This window comes from Columba livia, chromosome 4, assembly GCF_036013475.1.
Source record: "Columba livia isolate bColLiv1 breed racing homer chromosome 4, bColLiv1.pat.W.v2, whole genome shotgun sequence".
Classification (NCBI taxonomy): domain Eukaryota; kingdom Metazoa; phylum Chordata; class Aves; order Columbiformes; family Columbidae; genus Columba; species Columba livia.
Genome location: NC_088605.1, coordinates 21,736,865 through 21,758,095, shown reverse-complemented (window position 1 = coordinate 21,758,095; position 21,231 = coordinate 21,736,865). Strand labels below are relative to the sequence as shown.

Here is a 21,231-nt window from a genome sequence, read left to right as displayed (position 1 = left end):
TCACTGGAACAGCTGTGGTTCATTACACTCAACATTGAATATAAAGGAATAAAAACAATGATATTGCCCTAGAAGCTCCAGTGGGCTGGGTGCTGAGAGCATGAACTAGTACTGAAAGCAAGAAGCTCAAGCAATAGGCTTGAGCTAAAAGTCTTGCCTGGTAATATCTGGCTTTACTTAGTTTTTCTGGTTTTCAGAGCCAAGAACAGTAATAATGAGCACAGCTTTTGTCCAGTGATGTAAAGGAGACCTGTTTTTCTATAAGGAGTATGTGAAAGTATGTTACTATAAGTGAACAACAGGGAGGAATGTTAACTCTGCCTAGGTTGTGTGGTTGAACCCAGTCTCATCGTAGCATAGATTTTGGCTCAGCCCAGCCTGTTGTTATTGATTTTGTGGTCAGGTGAAGGTTCTAGCTGGAAAGCAACACATTTCAAACTCATGTGTTGGCAGAAGCCAGCTGTGATTAGTATCTTTCAGTAAAATTATATGCTTTTATGGGTTAATAAACCTGCTTAGTTCTGCCAATAGTGCCTGTTAAATTACTTGATTTTAGAAACTGGCAATGGAAACACTACAGCTTACCTTAGAGTATTTGTAGCGCAAAGTAGGATTGTTCACTCAGGCAATTAATACTTTCAGTTACTAGTTGGTGATTACTGTTGTCTCACAGTCTAGCTAAAATATTTTTATTTCTAATTTTAATCTATTTGATGTAAACATTTTATCTACTGTGCACATGCTTTCTCTATATTTTAATATATATATCTATATACATTTGTACATATTACACATGGACTCCACTTTTGTTATGAACAACTCAGCTAGAAGGCTGCATCTATAAGTCTTCATCTACAACCTTCTGAACTGTTTTCCAGGTCTGGATTTTAATATTAGCTGGGCAAAATAAAAATTATGTAGACAAGAAAAAAAAAGTATAGGAACAAAAGGAATGAATTGGCCGTACAATCATTTTTCATTTTCAAATTCATAGTTCCTTTCTATCTCATTACAGAGGTGTAGAAATTTGCTTTCCTTTTATGGTAGTGGCTTTAAGTTGGAGCTCAATAAATTTATAACGCAAAGTATATAACAAAGTTGTCTGTGAGAGAATGGGACTTCAGTCCTAGCAGCCTCTATTTTATGAGAAAAATAAATCTCAAAGATAATATCTTTTTAAGGATATTTACATCTGAAGCATTTTTGTTGTAGTAGTTTCCTTCAGTGATACATATGGCAGTGATACATGCGGCAGTGATACACGAAGCATGAAATAAATGCTTCCTATCTGTTTTAAGAAAGTTTTTTTTTTTTCCAAAGGTATTTCACTTGTGGATTACATAGAAATAAAAACTATTTCTGTTAGAGTAAACTTCATTGTTTGATCAGAAATTTGCTAAAACTGAGCTTTTTAAATATGTAAATCTGCCTGGTGGAAAAAGGACCTGGGAGTGTTAGCTGACAGATGGCTGAACATGAGCCAGCAGTGTGCCCAGGTGGCCAAGGCCAACAGCATCCTGGCTTGTATCAGAAATAATGTGGCCAGCAGGACTAGGGAAGTGATCTTACCCCTGTACTCAGCACTGGTGAGGCCACACCTTGAATCCTGTGTTTGGTTTTGGGCACTTCACTACAGGAAAGACACTGAGGTGCTGGAGAAAGTCCAAAGGGTAATGAAGCTGGTGAGGAGTCTGAAGCACAAGTCCCTATGAGAAGAGGCTGAAGAAACTGGGGCTGTTTAGCCTAGAGAAAAGAAGACTGAGAGGAGACCTTTTTCTCTCTACAGCTACCTGAAAAGAGGTTGTAGCAAGGTGGGTGTTGGTCTCTTCTCCCAAGTAACAAACACCAGAAAAAAGGGAAATGACCACAAGTTGCCAGAGGGAAGGTTTAGACTGGAATTTAGGAAAAATTCTTCACTGAAAGGGTTGCCAAGCATTGGCACAGGCTGCACAGGGAAGTGGTGGAATAGACATGTAGACATGGTGCACAGAGACCTGGTTTAGCAGTGGACCTTGAATTGCTAGGTTAACAGTTGGACTCTATGATCTTAAAGGTCTTTTCCAACCTAAACTATTCTATGATTCTACGATTCTGTGATTAAGGGCATTGCTCAAATGCCTCACAAACACTGACAGGCTTGGAGCATGAACCACCTTTCTAGGAAGCCTGTTCCAGTGTTTGACTATCCATTTGGTAAATAAATGCTTCCTAATATCAAGTCTGAATCTCCCCAGTTGCAGCTTTGAACCATTCCCACACATGCTGCAACTGGATCTCAGGGAGAAGAACTCAGAACCTCCCTCTGCACTTCCCTTCCTCAGGAAGCTGTAGAGAGTAGTGAGGTTGCCTCTCTGACTCCTTTTCTCCTAAGGACAGACATTAAGGAATGATCCAGCAAAGCAAACAATCAAGTGGTCTGCTACATTTTATGTATAACAGTACTTCTTCATAGTAGATTTAGTTAGGGCAGTTAAAAAAGAAAAACTATTATCTTTATGTTAGTTTTTGGTCTCAAGTTTTCATTTTCAGCACTCTGAACAAGTTGGGAAAAGACCCTTAGGACTTTTTTTTAAAGATGTCTTCATTTGATATTAGTAGTTGGTATGATATTTTACCATAAGCCAGGAAATCACCGTGCAGTGATACAAATATTTCTCCTACAGCATGTTCTGCTGTTTTATTTTTGTACTCCTGCAAGGCTATTAAGCTACATGACATATTATCACTACAAGGTGATGGTAACACTCACAAGAGATATAAATATTTTGCCATTTATTATATTCAAAATCAAATAATTTCCTTTATCATTAGTATAAGCAACTATTGACCAGAAAATCTTCATAGAACAAGGATGAAAAAAGCTGAAGTAATTTCCAAACCTAGACAACTATGAAATGTAACAAGTAATTAAAACAAAAAGTTGTTTTCCAGGGAAGAAAGATATATTATAAATTAATTGGATTTCACTTCCTCTTTTTTTTTCACATAATATTAAAATAAAGGAAAGCAATACAAGTATTTTAAAAGTAATTATTCAATGCAAAGTTAACTCCAAATATTATGTTGTTTCTAAAAAAATTAATCTACATCAATAGTGAAATAATGTAAGAAAGGAGGAGAGAAAAGAAAAAAAAGACTGGAACGTCTTAAGACGTCAATAGTATGTACACCCAAGCAAGCTAAGATTATAAAAAATACACTGTAGATTAATATTACCTGCAATATCAAGGAGGACTAATCTGTTTCGTACATAGGATTCAATTCTGGAGAAACAAATTATTTAAATCTGGTTTAACTGAAATAAAGTTTCTGTATTTTTTTCAGGGAAAAAAAAAAAACAAAAAACAAAACTTTTAGAATGCTGGTATCTCCTAAGAATTCAGGTTTCTTACAAGTATTTTGTTTGGGGTTTTCTTTTTTTTTTTTTTTTAAATTTATTTTATTTTCATTTTTTTAACTACCACTACTGAAGGATTAAAAAATACTAACTTGAGTATGGTAAAAGCTTGCATAGTAGTATTTTAAAGAAATAAAAATGTAGAAGCCTAAGTGAGCTTTCATCTACATTTAAACAGTTTTAATTCTTTCGCCAGAATAGACGAAATAGAAAAACACTGCAGTGTACACCAAAGTATCTATGTGCTTGAAATCATTAAAATCCATTCTTATAAAAACTGCATAATGAATCATTTAATGCAATTTTTTTCTTCTTTAGATTATTATTATTCTTATCTATCTGAACTTAACCTTTAATTGAATGTAATATAAATAATTTAAAAGGCTAGATTTATGACACTTTAAAATGTAGGAAAAAAACATTAAGTATAATCCTAGTATAAATATAAAATGCCCTTTTCATTCTCTTCAGCTAAAAAATCTCATTTATTATAATTAATGCTGGAAAGTTACTTTCGTTGAAGTAATTTACACATTACTGGATATACTGTTGTCATGTAATTATCTGCTGCAAGTTTCTTTATTTCTTATGACAATTATAAAAATTAAAAAGCTACAGCTATGTTGGCTAATATGTTTCTGAAAGGTGTGCAGAAGACATGAGATCCTACAACTTATTAAAAACCCAAACTAAAACATGAATCTAGTGTTCTGAAGCACTAAAAGTCATTTTCACTAACACACATCTTCACTAACAGCACTGCTTCTTGCTTTGAACTCCAATCCTATCAAAGAATAAACTGCCACTTTTATCAGAAAGCTTAAAAAATATTTTTAAATCACCTACAAGGATGATTTAACATTGTCTTAATTACAGTGTTAGTTATTTCTTCATGCATAACAAAAGGGTAATTATTCTTTAAGTCTACTAAAACATTCAGAAAAATGATCTGCATTATATTACTAGCAATAGTACTCCTATACATCACATTAAAGCCAGTTATTGCTCAACAGACTATTTTTTCTAAGTACCTAAAATACAAACACGTCTCCAAATTCTCCTGAAAACTACTGCATTCCATGAAGTTAAGACAGGAAAGGCCTTTCAAGAAAGCTGCTGGAGCAGTGAAAGCTTTGTAAACTTCTTCCCCTTGCCCCAGGCACTAGATATACTTGTTAACAATGAAGAACCTATTGGGAAAACAAACAAACAAACAAAAACAAAAATCCAGCAAGGCTTGAAAAGGGTCAGAGCAACTCTGTCTGAATTAAGCTTTGCCAATTCACTTCTAAAATCAATAGGACATTCATGTAAAGCTTAGCCTATTTATTACATTCTTCTCATCTCTGAGGGAAAATATTTAATATTTATTTATTTGATAATTATGTGCTTGGAAATTACCATGAATATAGAGGTACTTGGGATGATGAGAAAAGTCAGGGTAAAGGTTGAGCTGAATGAAACTAAAGCTTGGAAGTAACATACCTGCAAGTTGCAATTGTCAGCAGCTTTCCCTTTGAGAAGCTCACTGATTTTGTGAAGAACTGACTGTGGCAGAGCTGAAAGTAGAACCTAGACTCTCCAGCTCCAGTATCTGTTCCCATTCATGCTCTGAAACAAACTCTTAACTTGGACTCAAAGGTGGCAATAGTTTATTTCTTGCTGACGCAGCACGAGGCAACTTTATCCTCTGCAAAGATTAGTATTTGGCTACCTGAGGTGCTGATTAATCACTGATTAATGTTTTGCTTACCACTTGGAGAAGAGTATAATTTTATTTACTTGCAAATATTTTTCCAACGTTTTATATTTTAAAACCTATTGTTTCAAAAAGAAGCCTTAAAAACATGTCTATTTTTATTCTTTCATTTCACCAAAGGAAGGGTCTTTGCAAAGCCATTCTGCTAAGATGATAAAAAAGTTCCCTCTGCTTAGCTGTAGCAGTAAACACAATGGCTTCAAAGGCTAAGTTCAGTTATCAGAGATCAGAAAATACACTAAAACTTGTATAAAATTCTATTAAGAAAGCTGAGGAATACACAAATAAATTGTTGTCTCTATGCTTTTCTTAAAAATAATTTTAAAACTATCCTAATATTTGTCATTCTTTTTAGGTTGTATTCCAGTGACCAGAGGCTTGAAAGGCCCAGACATCATTGCAAATTTTGTCAGGTTTTCCATGACAAAACCCTCGCTAAGGTCAGTAACATTTTATGTAATGCTAAAGGAGAAAAAGTCACACTCTTTCAAAACTGACTGTATACATAGCTAAGGCTGAGGGAATTAAACAATACAAGTGATCTTTTGCAATAGACACATGGCTTCACCAAGGGGAAGTCATGCTTGAACAACCTCATTGCCTTTTATGAGGACACGACAAGGTGGATGACTGATGGCAGAGCGGTGAATGTGGTCTACCTTGACTTCAGTAAGCATTTGACAGTCTCCCACAGCATCCTTACAGCTAAACTGAGAGCCAGAGTGTCATGGTCAATGGAGCAGAGTCTAGTTGGAGGCCTGTATCTAGTGGAGTCCCTCAAGGGTCAGTACTGGGGCCAGTATTATTCAATATATTCATCGATGATTTGGATGAGGGAATAGAGTGTACTATCGGCAAGTTTGCTGATGACACCAAGCTGGGAGGAGTGGCTGACATGCTAGAAGGCTGTGCTGCCATCCAGCGAGACCTGGACAGGCTGGAGAGTTGAGTGGGGAAAAATTTAATGAAATATAACAAGAGAAAGTGTAGAGTATTGCATCTGGGTAGGAACAACCCCAGGTTCCAGTGTAAGTTGGGGAATGGCCTATTAGAGAGCAGCATAGGGGAAAGGGACCTGTGGGTCCTGGTGGACGGCAGGATGACCATAAGCCAGCATTGTGCCCTTGTGACCAGGAAGGCCAATGGCATCCTGGGGTGTATTAGAAGGGGGGTGGTCAGTAGGTCAAGAGAGGTTCTCTTTCCCCTCTACTCTGCCATGGTGAGACCATAACTGGAATATTGTGTCCAGTTCTGGGCCCCTCAGTTCAAGAAGGACAGGGAACTGCTGGAGAGAGTCCAGCACAGGGCAACAAAGATGATTAAGGGAGTGGAACATCTCCCTTACGAGGAAAGGCTGAGGGAGCTGGGTCTCTTTAACTTGGAGGAGACTTGAGGGGTGACCTTATTAATGTTTTCAAATATACAAAGGGTGAGTGTCACGAGGATGGAGCCAGGCTCTTCTTGGTGACAACCAATGTTAGGACAAGGGGTAATGGGTTCAAACTGGAACACAAGAGGTTCCACTTTAATATGAGAAGAAACTTCTTCTCAGTGAGGGTGACAGAACACTGGAACAGGCTGCCCAAGGAGGTTGTTGAGTCTCATACTCTGGAGACATTCTATTATATATGTGAGCAGCTCAAGACTTTTAGGATTTAGACAATGTATTCCAGCTTGCAGTTAGTATTTGGTCCAAAGTGTTTGTAATCAAATAAGCATAAGGGTTTAAATATTTCCTACAATTCTACTTACCTACTGATAGCAGTAGTTACAACCTAGTCATCTACAACCTGTAAATAATGGGTTGTCTGGTTGAATAGATTCTACTTGCAGTGATTTCACTATGTCTCAGTATAAAATGTTAGTTAAGCAAAGAGCAGTTGCAAAATAGAGGGCCTTAAGGATAGAACTATATTTAGCTGTTTCTAAGGGTTGTAATTCCCTTCTTTACACAGTTGCTATAGTAGTGTGGATGCCGTTTTTATCTATCTCCTTATAGCTGAATCTCAGAAATACTGTAGGCTTCAATACTTTATCCCTTGTGCAGATTATATATAGTTCCTGGGGAACTACAGTAGTGACTCATAGCATTGTGTTAAGGAAATTTTAGTCCTATGTAAGATGTGGAAAGATAAGAATAATGAAGATTTAGACTGTGTAAATGACTTTATGGTTTAACTGCTTTAAATGAGTAACGCCTTTGGGATTAGTAGTGAAAGAGAAGATGCAGGCAAGTCCAAAAAGCCTTCTCATTGCTCAAGGCATTGGAAATTTTGAGACCAGATTATCAAGCATAACACAGGGATTCTCTGCTCTCCAAGAATATGTCAGTGAACACAGAAAAAAAACATTTAAAAGGACACTTTCCATTGGGTTTCTTCATGTTTGATTGTCTTCTCAAGACCCATTTGGAAACTGCATTGTATACATTTAAATGCATATATATGTATATTTATGAATTTGAACAAGACGGGAATATTTATTAATGAGGTATTCAAGGCACTGGGAAAATCACAGAACAAGATTATTTCAATAGACGTTTGTGAGAGAAATTAGTGAACCAATATGGTTAAATATAGGAAAAAAGTTTCTGCAGGAGCACAGAATTAGTTGAAAATCTTGAGACTAGAAAAAAAAAACACATTGTTTATTCCATTTTGTTTTCCACCCTTTCTTGGCAGAGAACAACTGAATTTATTTTCAGCTAATAGAATGCAAGCACTCCTGAGTTTCACTACTATAATATGCCATTACTTTCTAGGAGGCGACAGAATTTGTAACTGTAACAGCATTATAAAACCAGTCTCTATTGGGGTGTTCTGAACTTGAAAGAGTCCCTTCATTGAAGAACATTTAAAATTAGGTTAATACAAGTGCTAGGAAATACAGGAACCAAATCTGTTTTGAGGCTTATGTCCTGACTAGTCTCCTTCACTACTACTATGTTTAATAAACCTATTTTACTCTATTGTTCAAATTCAATCCTGGATGGATTTTCTATTCCCACATAAAGCTAGTGCTGATGGGAAGTGTCAGGTTGTGAGCAGACAGAACACTTCGTTCGTGATATAAATCCAGCCAAGAGGGTAGCATTTGGCAGTCATTGCCATTCAAAAACTAATGGGCTTTGTGTCAGATCCTTTTTCCTTAGCTGTTTTTAGCTATCCTCTTTCCTTAGCTGACAGTCTCAACCGGGATGCTTGTTAATGCTTTTGGGGGCATAAGCACCTTTGCAGTAGGCAACACTCTACAAGTGCTAACTCATTTTACACAAGCCACTCAACTGCCACCTTAGAGTAATGACTTTCTATCACTATGAACCTGGGCTTAATTCAATTCTTTTACTATTTTTCTTCACAGTAATAAACAAATTTGTCTTGTCAGTACAGTTTGTTTACTTAGGCCCTTCTGAAAAGGCACCTTCTAAAAGTCAGTTATATGTGGCACAAAAAAGAACAATAAAAGATAGAGAAGAGCTGTGTTGGAGAAAATATTTTAGTTTTATAACCACCTTAAGTTCCTCAGTTAAGATTGCATTTATCAAGAAACTTCAGGATAAAGTCTTTATATTCTGGAAAACTTTTTCCATTTAAAATTCATATCATGAGCAATAGCTTGTGGGACTCTACCTAGTAAAAGCTAAAGGCAATTGTTTCTTTTTGAAGAGAAAAGCAAGAGAAAAATATTCACTTATCTGAACCCTTGGGGGCATCCTGAGTTTTTCTGTATTCTCCCATTACTATTTGTGAGATTAGATCTGAGTGTGTCTCAAGTTTCTGTATCTATGCTCCTGGCAAGTGAGCTATGCCTCTAAGGAACATCCTTCGTTAGGAACAGTGCATTCTGGCAGTATAGAGCCTGTCCTCTGTATTGCCATTTATAAAATCTAGTATGTATTCTTCTTTGACTCTCAGACTATCTTGCTTCATCAGGGTCTGTCCATACATCAGCTTCTTATGCCATTGTTATTTCCCAAACTTTAACTCTGCAGATATGGTCATTTCCAGTACAGGTGGAAACAAAGGGTGAGAAAAATCAATTCTACTCATGCCCTTTGCATACCATCAGGATCTGAGAAAGAATGAATCATTAGTGCAGGTTCCGTAGGACTTGTGAGTTACACTGCACAGGTTCCTTGCATATTGCCAAATAGATCAATCACCATTTTTTCAGTGCTCCAGGACAGTGAAAATATTTTCTTATATGCCTTCAATGTCATTAAAAAGTTCCATTCTTATGCTATTACAAGCTTTCAGAAAGCATAAAACCTTTTGGTATGTGTTTTTAAAGAGAAGATTAGATTTTAACTATCTTTGCTCACTTCTTTTTTTTTTTTTTTTTTCCCAAAAGACATTATAACTGATTAATGAAACTGCATTAAATACAGTATCTTAATCATGCTGTGGGGCGTTAAATCAGACATCCTCAAACATAACTAAAATACTTAGATTGCTTGCATTTTAAAAATCAGCATATGTAATAATGTCACTCCTGGTTACTCCTGTTTTGCCCTCTTAACCGCCCTGCCCCTGAAAAGCACTAGAAACCTAGAAAACAACTGAAGTTAACTATGTCATTGCTCTCTCATGTACTTGAGCTGTGGCTCTGTATAAGACAGCAGAAACAAACACATTTCCAGAACTGTCAAATCTACTGGCATGTCACAATAATCCCTATATTATTATTTCAATGCATGGCAGAATATAAAAAGAATGCTAGCACAGACTATGTATTTCAGTAGCAGGAAATGAGGGCAACTGCTAATAGAATTACACATTGAAAGACATTAATAAAGTTACATACAATACATACTTAAATTTATTTCCCAAATATTCTGTTACAGAAAACAAAAAAGTTTCTATTTTCTACCTAGAGAAGAGAAGTTTCTGTTATTACCTGACACCACAGATCTCCTTGCATTTTCTTCATAATAAAAGTTTGCAATGTCAAATTCTGCTGATAGAAGTTACTTCAACATCTCATGAAAGTGCAAATGACATTGCGCTGCCCCATTCTCCTCTTCAAAGACCATATGGATTAGTTATGAGCAAAATAACCATACCTAAGAAAACAATCTACAGTGCAGCTGAAACAGTTTAAAGATAGGAGAACAGCAAGGCATGCTTTTTAGTTTCCTGAGACTTAATTTAAAAAGCCAATTTCCAAGATTTTCTCCATGGACTCTATTGGTCTTTATGGCTTTGTTACATTCCCAGAAAAAGGCAGAAACACCCTTAGATCAAGAAAATAAACCTGCCATAAAACCATTGGAAAAAAAAGCACTTTGGTGTAAACTTGTCCTATGGCTTTTTTACATGAAATTTTAGATATGACACACTTTAATTTTCCTTCCCTTGTTGATGAAATAATGCAGATTGCTTAGTAAAAGAACAAGTGCCCCTGGAGGGCTCCTTAGGGTTGATTTGTTCTTTAGATATAGGAAAAACAAGTTAAAACAAGCAAGTTGGGAAAGCTGTTATGGACACGTTTTTTTGTTTGCAAGAGAGCATGCAACTATCAAAATAAACTAACTCCATCAACAATGTTTTTCCTTCAATGTCTTTACATTTTGCTTCTTCTATCTTTTAAATAGAAATTTACACTCATGTTTTAATTCCAATAATTTTATATTGTAGAAAGAAACACAGATTTGAATGATGTATGAAAATATATATTTTTTAAAATTATTATTTACTGAGAGGTGTGTTTGTCCTTTCCATAATTCTTAAAAGCAATATGAGAATGGACAACTCTTTTAACATGAATAGATCAGTCATTGATGTGAATTTATTTCTAATATCATGTTCCTAGTTAACTGCAATATAAGGTTTATAATTAATATTATTAGAATTTAGTAGTACAGTTTAAGTAAAAAAAAAAAAAAAAAGAAACAAAAATAATAATAAAAGGCAGATTACTAAAATACATTTTCTCACATAATAAATGTTGACTTTGAATTTGTTTTTGTCTCTGCATAAAAATTATGTTGGAGTTTAAAATCTTTTTGTTAGTGGTGGAGGTTTTGTTGCTTTTGTTGTTCCTTGCTTAAAACAAGTCAATCTCCTCTGAAGTTTTATTTTAAATTACTGTCCTAATAAATTGCGTAATTTCTTAAAAATCTAATATTTGTCTTGTTCTAGCATATGCCATGATTATTTTTCTAGATATTCAACCATTTGACCTTCACATTGAATGCTTTGTTGTTGCTGATGAAAAAAAAAAAAAAGAAAAAAAAGCATATGTGGGTGATACTATAGTAAAATTCAGAAATACTTAAATGTCTGAATTTATATTATGCTGGCATTAAAATCTCTCATCCTGAAAGAAGTTGTTGCTTTTCTCTGGAAAGCAACTACCTCATAGAAAATAGAATTTTCAGTATTCTAGATGTCATATTATGCTGGGGCTTCTAATTGCTTTTAATACCATTCTGTAGATTTTTATATACTAACCTGACATTAATATTTTCTAAAATTCGTAATAAATACACACACTTCTTTTCAGTCTTTTGTTTTCAGAATTTATTTATTTGTGTTTTCCTGTATAAATTACTTGCTGTTCTCAGAAAATGAAATCAAATACGAAAGAAATACTTCAGAGACAACAGCAAAAATCATTATGGGTAAAAGCAATACATTCTGATTAGAAAATTCATAGTTACTGGTCTCTGTCAGACTAGCAAGTCTATTTTTCCTTTGTCCAATCCAAGACTAACGAAACACACTATCACTTAAAACCCCTCATTAGGAAAAAGAGATATTAATAGGTGTACACCCTCTAAAGGAAACTGTACATATTTGTGTATATAAATCCATAAAGGTTATTAAATTATCTGTATGTGGCTCAAGGAATCTGAGTTGCAAACTGTCAAGATATAGGAGAATACTTGAAGGATGAATCAATTTATCTGCCCTGCCATATTTTTCCCTGAGCATCCTATTTTGGTCACCAGATGATCTTTGGTCTGACCCTATACATTGGCTGGGTTTCCCATATATAGGATGAATTAATAGCTCTGTGGAAGACTGCCACACAGGAATACTGCCAGGACCATGAACCTTTCTAGATCATGATTAGACTGAAGAATTAAGTTATGTAGCAACTAGATAAGTAGACTTACTGTCAGAATTCACACATCAGGAGTCAAAAGAAAAATATTACCTTCAGGAAACTTTTTTGAATTGTTTAGATAAGCTATAGGCTGAAAAAAAAATGAAAAATTGCAATTTTGGATGTAAAAAGAAATGCAAGATTGAGGTTTTTAAATTTTTTTTAATATGTTTTTCTACGCTTTGTCACAGTGAACCTTACATTTTAGAAATCTATTACAAATTACATAATTTTAAAAAGAAACAAAAGACAACACTGTAAGAAGTGACTTGACTTAGATGTGAAAATGAAACAACTTATGAAACTAGTGAAGATATCAATAACTTAGGGTAATATCTATCTGTTCTGTATACACTTACTCCACTTTTACTCAAAGTTTTAATATAACAAGATTGTTTTATGACATAGACAGGCACATGCCAGTTTATTACATTTGAGATTTGAATTTGTTTGCAGATTTTTACAAACAGATTTTTGTAAGTGTTATGATTCCTTTAGATTCAACTGTGTGGTCAATTAGACATGCTCTTGTCCCTCCAGTGCAAGTACACCCTTTTTGAAAGTACAATCAGATTTTTGTTCTCAATCAATAATTCATAGTAGATATTTTTAAAAAATGGACTCAAGGAAAAGATATATTTTCTTCTCTTAATTTCATCAGTCTTTTTGTGCATATCGGCAAAAATCCCCCAGCTTTTAAAACATCAAACCCAAAGCATAGAACTTGTATGAGAAGGACAAAAGTACTTAGATAATCTATTTTCTATCAGTAGTATATAATAAAATATTGACATTTGATTCAATAGATACTATTAATAGATAAATTGAACAGTAGTTGGGAATCAGCAACAGAGAATAATCTGTGTTTTTCACTGAAATGGAGAGGAAATACCCCTGTAAAGGACTACTTTTGGACCTTCATTATAGTTGAAGATTAGAAAGGACAGGAAGAACTAATGTTGTCCAAAAAACTGAAGAAACTGTCATTAAATGCAAATAGAAAACTGGGGAAATAGAGTGTGCTGAAAGCGCTCCTCTGAACTGTGGGAAAATAAATTCCTGTTTGACTATCTGCATTAGATTTTTTCCAGGAAAGTGGCTGCCATGAAGGCAAAGGTCACTAAATATTCCATTGATAAACCAGATGTCTCTTTTTCCTTGAGTCTGTAAATTTTGGAATGCATTTTGTCCTCTGTCTGCATTCAGGAATCCAACAGTATCAAAGGGAGTTCTGCAGTCTGCGTCAGTGGGAGGCAGCCTGAGCTAGCAGCTGGCACGGGGGACTTGGACAAAAGCCTAACTCCACTAAGTCAATAGCAAAACCCTCAACAACTTGACTGCAAACTGTAAGTTGGTGTCCAAATTATTACTTTTTGAGAGGTGGGCAGTGTTTGGATCAATTACCAAATGAAAGATCAATCCATAGCATGACATTGGATATACTACTTCACTTTTTGATGATTTAGTTTTCCACTTTTCCTTTTAGTACGTTCTTTCATATCCACCTCAGTGAATTGATTTAAAATTCATAGATGAGGCAGGTTATGTAAGTGCAACTGTCTAGATCTCATGAGTATTTGCAGTACGAACTGACTCACCAAGATGTGTATGTGTGTGCACACCCACATGCACATATAAGCCCCTCCCCCACTGCTTCAGCCTAGCAGATATAACTGCAGGAATGATTCTTTAAAAATCCAAAGGCTTTCTCCATTTTCAAATTATTGATTAGAAGCTGATGGAATGTAAACATGGACTTCCTTCTCTAAAGGTATAATTTCTAGTAAATGGCACTTCAAGTTGTCTGATTTCAACATACTGCTTTTACGGGTGATGAACAATATAGCTGTATGTATTTTATTTTTTAAGAGCAGGATACTAAAATCAGGAGTGGAGGAATCAATCTTATCTTTTCTTATCCTAAGAAAAAGAGCCATATGTTGTTCTTCACTATGAAGCACAAAGGGAATTAGAGCACATACAATGGGAAAGCAACAGAGAACAGCAAGAGAAATAACAATGTTATTCAGAAAATCAGAAAAAAGCTGAATAATTATCATTGTGTAGGGGTGGATTACCAATGCCAAAATATGCATTCTTTCTTTGATTCCAGCAGATCAAGCATATGTTCTCTGAGCTGCCAAAATCCTCATCAAGATGAAAACAGTTCACAGCAATACTCAGGTATATTTCATTAATAGTTAACATGCAGAAGTTGTTGATATTTCTCTGGAGAGTTTTGGAAAATAGAAAGGTAAAGAGAGAGGACATAAACAATATACTATTCTGGTGGCTTCAGCGAGCATTATTTCTGCTCACAGTTGCCATATATTTGATCCTTTGCATAATGCATTTGAAGTACAATGTAAACATTGAATAGAAGATAGAACAAGCCTTAGTGCAATGTCATATAATGCACAATCTAAAATAATTGCTCATCCTTCTGCAGGATGTTATTAGCCTAATAAAGTAAAAATATATATCAGCATTAGGAATTTGTAACACAATCAAAGTACAACTCCCTCATTTCTATTGTAAGGATACATGAATAACACTTCAAAATGCAAATAACTCTTAAAGAAAAAATACCATCTAGTTTTGAAACTTAAAGTATTACTGTGTATATAAGCTATCAAACCTTATATTCCTCTGCTAAAAGAACTCACAAACATATGGGGTAAGGTCATCTAAAGGCACGTGGAAAAATATTAAAAAAGAAAAAATCCAAGAAGGAAAACAGCCAATGTTCTTCCCAGCCAGGTTCAGTTGCCTTACATAAGACTTCACTAGTATCACAGGGATCCCTGCACAGTGTGTCTTTTGTCTCAGAAACTGGTTTTATTTTCCTCTTATGCCTTTTTACAGATCTTATCAGAATGCTCCATTATCAAAGTAAACCTGCTTAAAACATAATCCATCAGTGAATATGTATGTGTTCCAGAACCTTATCCATATATGTTGCTAGGTTTACAGAATTCTGAGTTCATTGTGTGCCTAATTGTAGGTTAGAATTTATCAGCAACAAGGATAAGAATTCTTATATATATGCATTATATAGTAATTCGTGCAGCACTTTCTGGTGTTTTGGGTTCATGCATGAAGGGGAACATTTAAGAAAAGTGGATGCAGTAGCATTGTAAGGAGAAACAAATGAAAAAAGGAACTATAAGCATGTAATTTCTACATTGAAAACCTTTACTGACTAAACCTCTCAGATGGGCTACTTACATTGTCAGGACACAGTTTTAAAAACAAAATTATTCACATGCAATTTTAGGACCTGAATTTAAGAGAACAGAACATCTGATAATAATGGGAACTGCTAAAGTACAATAATTCTGTGGAATAAGTCAATGAATGTCTGGTTTGTAATGTTTACAACAAGGCCATTTAAGTCTTCAAGAACATTAACCTGTGTCATTTGCACTGCAAAGGGAAATGGATTCTGTAGACATAGATTCTGTAAATTAATGGACTCTTTTTAAATTTTATTAACATTTTAGTCCAGAGAACAGGTTCATATTCTCTCTTAGAAGTAAAAAGTGAGATAATGCTCTTATAGATAAAATTAATTACATTTATTAATTGTCAAAATTCATTTCACATTTTCAAATCATCATCTCACATACCATGAACCCCTTCCCTAGACTCACAGTGGGACACTCATCGTCTAAATCTGAAATTGTTATTGGGAACACAGAGTATTACCAGACTGTATGACTGAAATAATGCATTTCTCCTCCTTGCCTTTTAGTTTGTGTGTCAGCCAGAGTGGAATTTAACTACTAATTTCTTTGCGGAAATCAAGTAGCTGAATTACAAATATACTGAGCTCCTTTTCAAGCTCTGCCTCTTACTTACTATGACTTCAGAAATGTCACTTAATCTTTCTTTACTCCATATCTCCCTGTTAAAATGGAAGATGTAAACCATTCCCTTATTTTCTTTTTTTCACAGATATGACTGCTCTTCTCCAACCATTACATTTTTATACTGAAACATTGCCTAACCTAAAATACTTGGCTGCAGACCAAATATATGCTCATGAACTAGCTTTAACGCAGGTATCGCAGGTGTGCCTAACAGTCTACCTATGACTGCATGGAAACAAATCTTCAGGGAAGAACACATGTGCCAAAATGTACAGTGCTGCTGTTTCACCACTATAGGTATTCTAGCTAAAATAAAACAATAAAACTTATTAGGCCACTATACATATAAATAAACAGTAAGTATAGAGAAATCTGAAAAAAATTGAACATAATGAGATATTTCTAAGTCTGCAACAAAAATGAGAGTAAGCTGACAGAACTAGGAGAATGGACATGAAACAGAACAACAAAAGGTCTTCTTACGCATCACATGTGCAGTTAATAACATAGGAATTAATATGAAAAGGCTGTATTGTCCATTCCTCAAATGGTTAAAATACACCTCCAGCTATCCCTACCTACATTGGTAGAAACAGAAGTTCATGGAAATGAAAAAGTAACAGGTACATGATGATTAAAGACTGAAAAACCTAGGAATACATAGTTTATAGGAAAGATAAATTATAAGAAAACATAACAATCCACAATATTGTAAAAGTAACATGGAATAATTCCATGTTCTTTCTCATAATGATAAAAGGAACAGTCACTGAAACTGTTAAATAAAAGAAAAAAAATATTGCCTTCAGAGGAATTTCCCATTGAAATATATCCTTCAGGCCAGTAACTTGAAGAGGGTTAAACATTTGTGATAAATTAGGTCTTTTATTATTGCTATTACTATTATTTAGAAAATAATAATTTAGAGCCCATGCTGACTATTAACTCTTAGGAGGATAGGTAATTCTGGAAGTATCTCCTGCAGGAACTTTTTTTTTAACTTTCTTCTGAGAGATATGTTATTAGACAGAGTAAAAAACAGAAGGCTATGACTAAAAGATCAGGAAACTCATTTACCATGGTAATGTCTTTACCCTTGATATGCAATACCAACATAATAGAAATGTTCTTGAGAAAATTATTGTGCAATTTACATTAAGACACTTCCATTCTAACAGCAAAATTAGAGAAAGCTGCACATATGAGCAGAATTTCCTTGTAAGGAAAGCTCCAAGGGCAGGGGATAAATTAACTCAGAAGTTACTTCTGGTTCTGCAGATTTTACTAATTAAAAAGATCTTTGCATACTGAATTTTCACAGTCAATCTGCTAACATTTATTTTTTTCTTCCCCCCACCCCCTTTTTTTTTTTTTTCTCCTGCATCTGACACCACAGCTAATCATCAGAACAAAACTTCAACCTACATCTGACAGTCATGTAGGCTGGTAGGTAATGTACAGCATATTATAAGAAAACCATCCCCCTTACCCTTTTTTTCTTAATTTCCAGCACTTTATCCTTGCCTGAGAAAAAAGGAAGGAGACCTCTTAACAGCAAACAGGAAGTTAAATTTCCTGTTTACTTTTACTGTTAACTCAGCCTTTTTACATTTGTTTTAGCTGTAAAAATTACTTGCTTTCCCTAGTCACCTTAGTTTGCAAAAAAAAAAAAAAAATACCACATATATCAGAGGATTTAAGATACTGTGCTGAAAATTATCATTTCAAACTTTAAAAATGAAAGGCAATCCAAAGCAATTAGTTATAACTGCATTATTTCACACCAAGTAAAATTAAATGGTAAATATTTGAAGTAATAATAATTAATAACTTTGCTTCCAAAGTTCTGTTTCCATGGAAAATCTGCATGAAAATCCAGTATAAATTCTGATTAAAACTTAACCAAGCTAAACACTGCGGATAACCTAAATTCCAATTAAATGTGACAAATGAACAGTTGACAGATTTCAATTCCAATTCTATTTCTGTCAGAATGATCCATTAATATTGCAGATTATATTATTAGAATTTGAACAACACAATTGTGCTTAAAATAGTAAAAATACAAGTGGACTTCAGAATCAGATTGCTGAAAACTCTCACTCAAATGTCAGATATTGCTTATATGAAGGAATAAAAGTACATTCCATCCTGTTCTGTCATTATTTATAGATTAATGTTAACAAAAATTTCTGGAGGCAGATGACATGTCACTGTTGAAATCTTGTTTTAAAAATGTGACAGTAAAATCCAGAAGTCTGTAGAATATAATTTTCATCACAATGTCACCCACCTTTCAAAGGTCTCAGTTCAATGTTTTTTAAAGGAGAAGGAACTCCTGATCACTATATGCAAGTCCTGCCATGCAATTAGTTTCTATATGATAATTTTGTTTTCGCTCACTTATTCATGGAATAACATATTTGTCCAGTTCTATGTTTCTATCTATTCTAGCTATACAATACTACTTTGAAAAGTGAATCCAACAGATTCATCTGACCAAATATAGTTTATCATCTTTCAAAAAATCAAAATAATGTCTAAAATATTTCAATTATTAGAATGCAATACCACTTTTTGCATCAGCACAAAAACTTAAATAAACTGGTATGCTTTAATTTTTGGCACTGCCCAAGTACTCTTCATTTTCAATTGCACTTCAGTAAGTGTGACAATTTTCACTGGATAATTAATATATTAAAAATAATCTTCAAATGTGGCTCTACAGTTTTTCCAATATGGTTCAGGCATACTCCATGTTAGTATGCTTTCTGAACTCAGAATTTAATGTTTAGCACTTTACTACACTGCTATATGTCCAGGGGAATGAGAAAATTGTTCAGTTTCATTATCTCAGCCATAAAATCTCACTACAAAACAAACAATAAAATAACCATCCCAATTTAGGTGTAAAGTCTATGAATCTTTTTCTGACATCTTTCTAGTAATACTAGTATCACTTTCTCCCCTACCACACACTCAGAAAAATGAAATGTAAAGACATATATTCATACAAACAACCAAGGAGAATATAGTGACACACTTATACATTACCTAAGATACCTTATTTTCAGATGGATAATACCATCTTCCTTTTGGTCAATTAGTCATTTGCTCTTGAGATATATACTATAGGCTTCTGTAAACTGCTGTAGCCATTCTTCAGTCATACATACTAGACTGGGCAACATCTTACCATGGAAAATAACAAACTTTTATTGGGTCAACATGCCTATCTCAGCAAAGACAAAAACCCAAGAACAACCATTCCATGCTGTAAGGTCTGAAAAACTAAAGCATGCACTTGGTCAAACTTATTCTTTCATTCTATAACAGAAAAAACAACACCCTTCTTGTATATACCCAGCAATTCAAATTGGATTAGCAAACCCGTTATTTAATTGCTATCAAAACTCTGTGCACTTTGACATACAATAATTTATTTTACTGTTTGTGGGCAAATGAAAAGGCAAAGAAGTCAGTGTCTGCCTTCATAAAATTTTAGATGAAAGCCAATAGGTGGAGAACAGAAAAACCTTCAGGTTTTATGACATTCATTTCAAACTGAATTTTTAATAAAATTCTAAATAGTTTTAGATGTAAAGGAAAACAAAATCTGAGATTTAAATTCACTTTATTTCTCAGCTGGGGAATTACTGTAGAATAAATAAAGATTCAGCATTTTTCCCTTTGTATAAATAAACCTTGAATTTAAATCAGACATTCTAAAAGTATTGTACAAAATAAAGTGTGAAGAAAAGGAAAGTAATGTTCTTTTCTAAACAACGAAGAATGGACATGACACTCAGTGTTATTTTGAAAACAGTCTACATAATGTTTTTGTGGAAAACGAAATTTGCTAGAGTGGGGTTTTTAAATCCTACTTTCTTTTGCTGATGCCGTACGTGTTACATTCTGGGAAATTTCCTAAGTAGTTATTGAACCAAAAATGGAAGGAAAAGAGAATACATGTCCTTTACAGACTTTTACCTAAAATGAAAAGTATGGAATTTAATTCAATTAGCATCTCCCCAGCCCTCAACTGGTGTTTTTTTTCAATGTTTTAACCGCTTCTGCAGTATAGGTTTTAAATCATGTAAAGAAAATAAAGTACTGTTTTTGTTACTAGTGTTATGTTCCATTATTTTGTATATCTGCATTTTAAAAAATTTTAAACTTTAAAATAATTACAGTTTTAGCTATTTAATATATTTATTTGAGTTTTTGGACTGACCTTTCAAAAGTCTACTTAGTATCACTTGCTAGTGAGATTATGTGTGTGAATGTCGTGTTTGCCCCTACCATTTTCCATATGCTCTGCCTCACCAACACTGCCATCCGGCGTAGTCCTTTCGTAGTTGTCCTCTGGGAGTGGAAGGGCACCCAGTCTTGGCCCTGATGAACTCTTACTGCTTGGTGTTTCTGACTCCTCCAGACCGCTGTCATAGCAACTCTGCAATGACCCTTGATGTGGGTCCTGAGGCTGACTCACAACAGAAAACGTCACTCTACGAAATGGCTGCAAGAGAAAAGATTCTGAATGTCACTGAAAAGTTCCATCTTTGAACAACTGATTCTCAAAACATGACTTAAGCAAACTTATATTTTAACATTCACCATTTAAACAATTTTCTCAAAATTAAAGCAAACAGCAAGTACAGTCCTTAAAAGGCCACTGGACAGATTATCTGCAGTTCCAGAACCTTGCCACAGTTTTTCATATCCTCCTTTCAAATTGGTATATAAGAAAACTGTCTTAAAATTATTTATACATACAGTATAGTTCCTCTTTTACTCAATAGTATTAATTCAAATGGAGTTTATATCAGACTGCATAAAGGTACTTGACAGTGTGTGTGTGTGTGTGTGTGTGTGTATGTGTAAGACTGTGTGGGTAGGTATAAATACTCACCTGTAAACTATATTGTGGGTATCAACAACATAACATAACACCCATAAGCCTTTTTATAAAATCACTTCCTGTGGTTTTGAAAGCTAGTTGGCATAAGGCAGGGGAAAAAAAAAAAAAAAAAAAAAAAAAAAGGAAAAAAAAAAGGTTCAGTCTCTTAGCTCCTTTGCCATAAAATTCAGTG

The 21,231-nt window shown here is 34.4% G+C and overlaps 1 protein-coding gene across 9 annotated transcripts in view; it reads right to left on the bottom strand.

Moving 5' to 3' along the window:
* The window catches only part of PCDH7 (protocadherin 7), a 292,459-nt gene that overhangs the window by 138,913 nt on the left and 132,315 nt on the right, over nucleotides 1-21,231 (bottom strand). For 4 of the 9 annotated variants that reach the window (XR_010472182.1, XR_010472181.1, XM_065060688.1 and 1 more), the window contains one exon: nucleotides 20,549-20,657. The exons of 1 other annotated variant lie outside the window; for it this stretch is intronic. Coding sequence is in view for 6 of the 8 variants with exons in the window: in XM_065060688.1 (XP_064916760.1) it covers nucleotides 20,549-20,657 (109 nt within the window). In the remaining 2 variants the exon portion in view is untranslated. Of the gene's footprint in view, nucleotides 1-20,440; nucleotides 20,658-21,231 lie in introns of all 9 variants that reach the window. 4 more of the 9 variants (XM_065060685.1, XM_021286068.2, XM_065060686.1 and 1 more) reach the window with 2 other exon arrangements.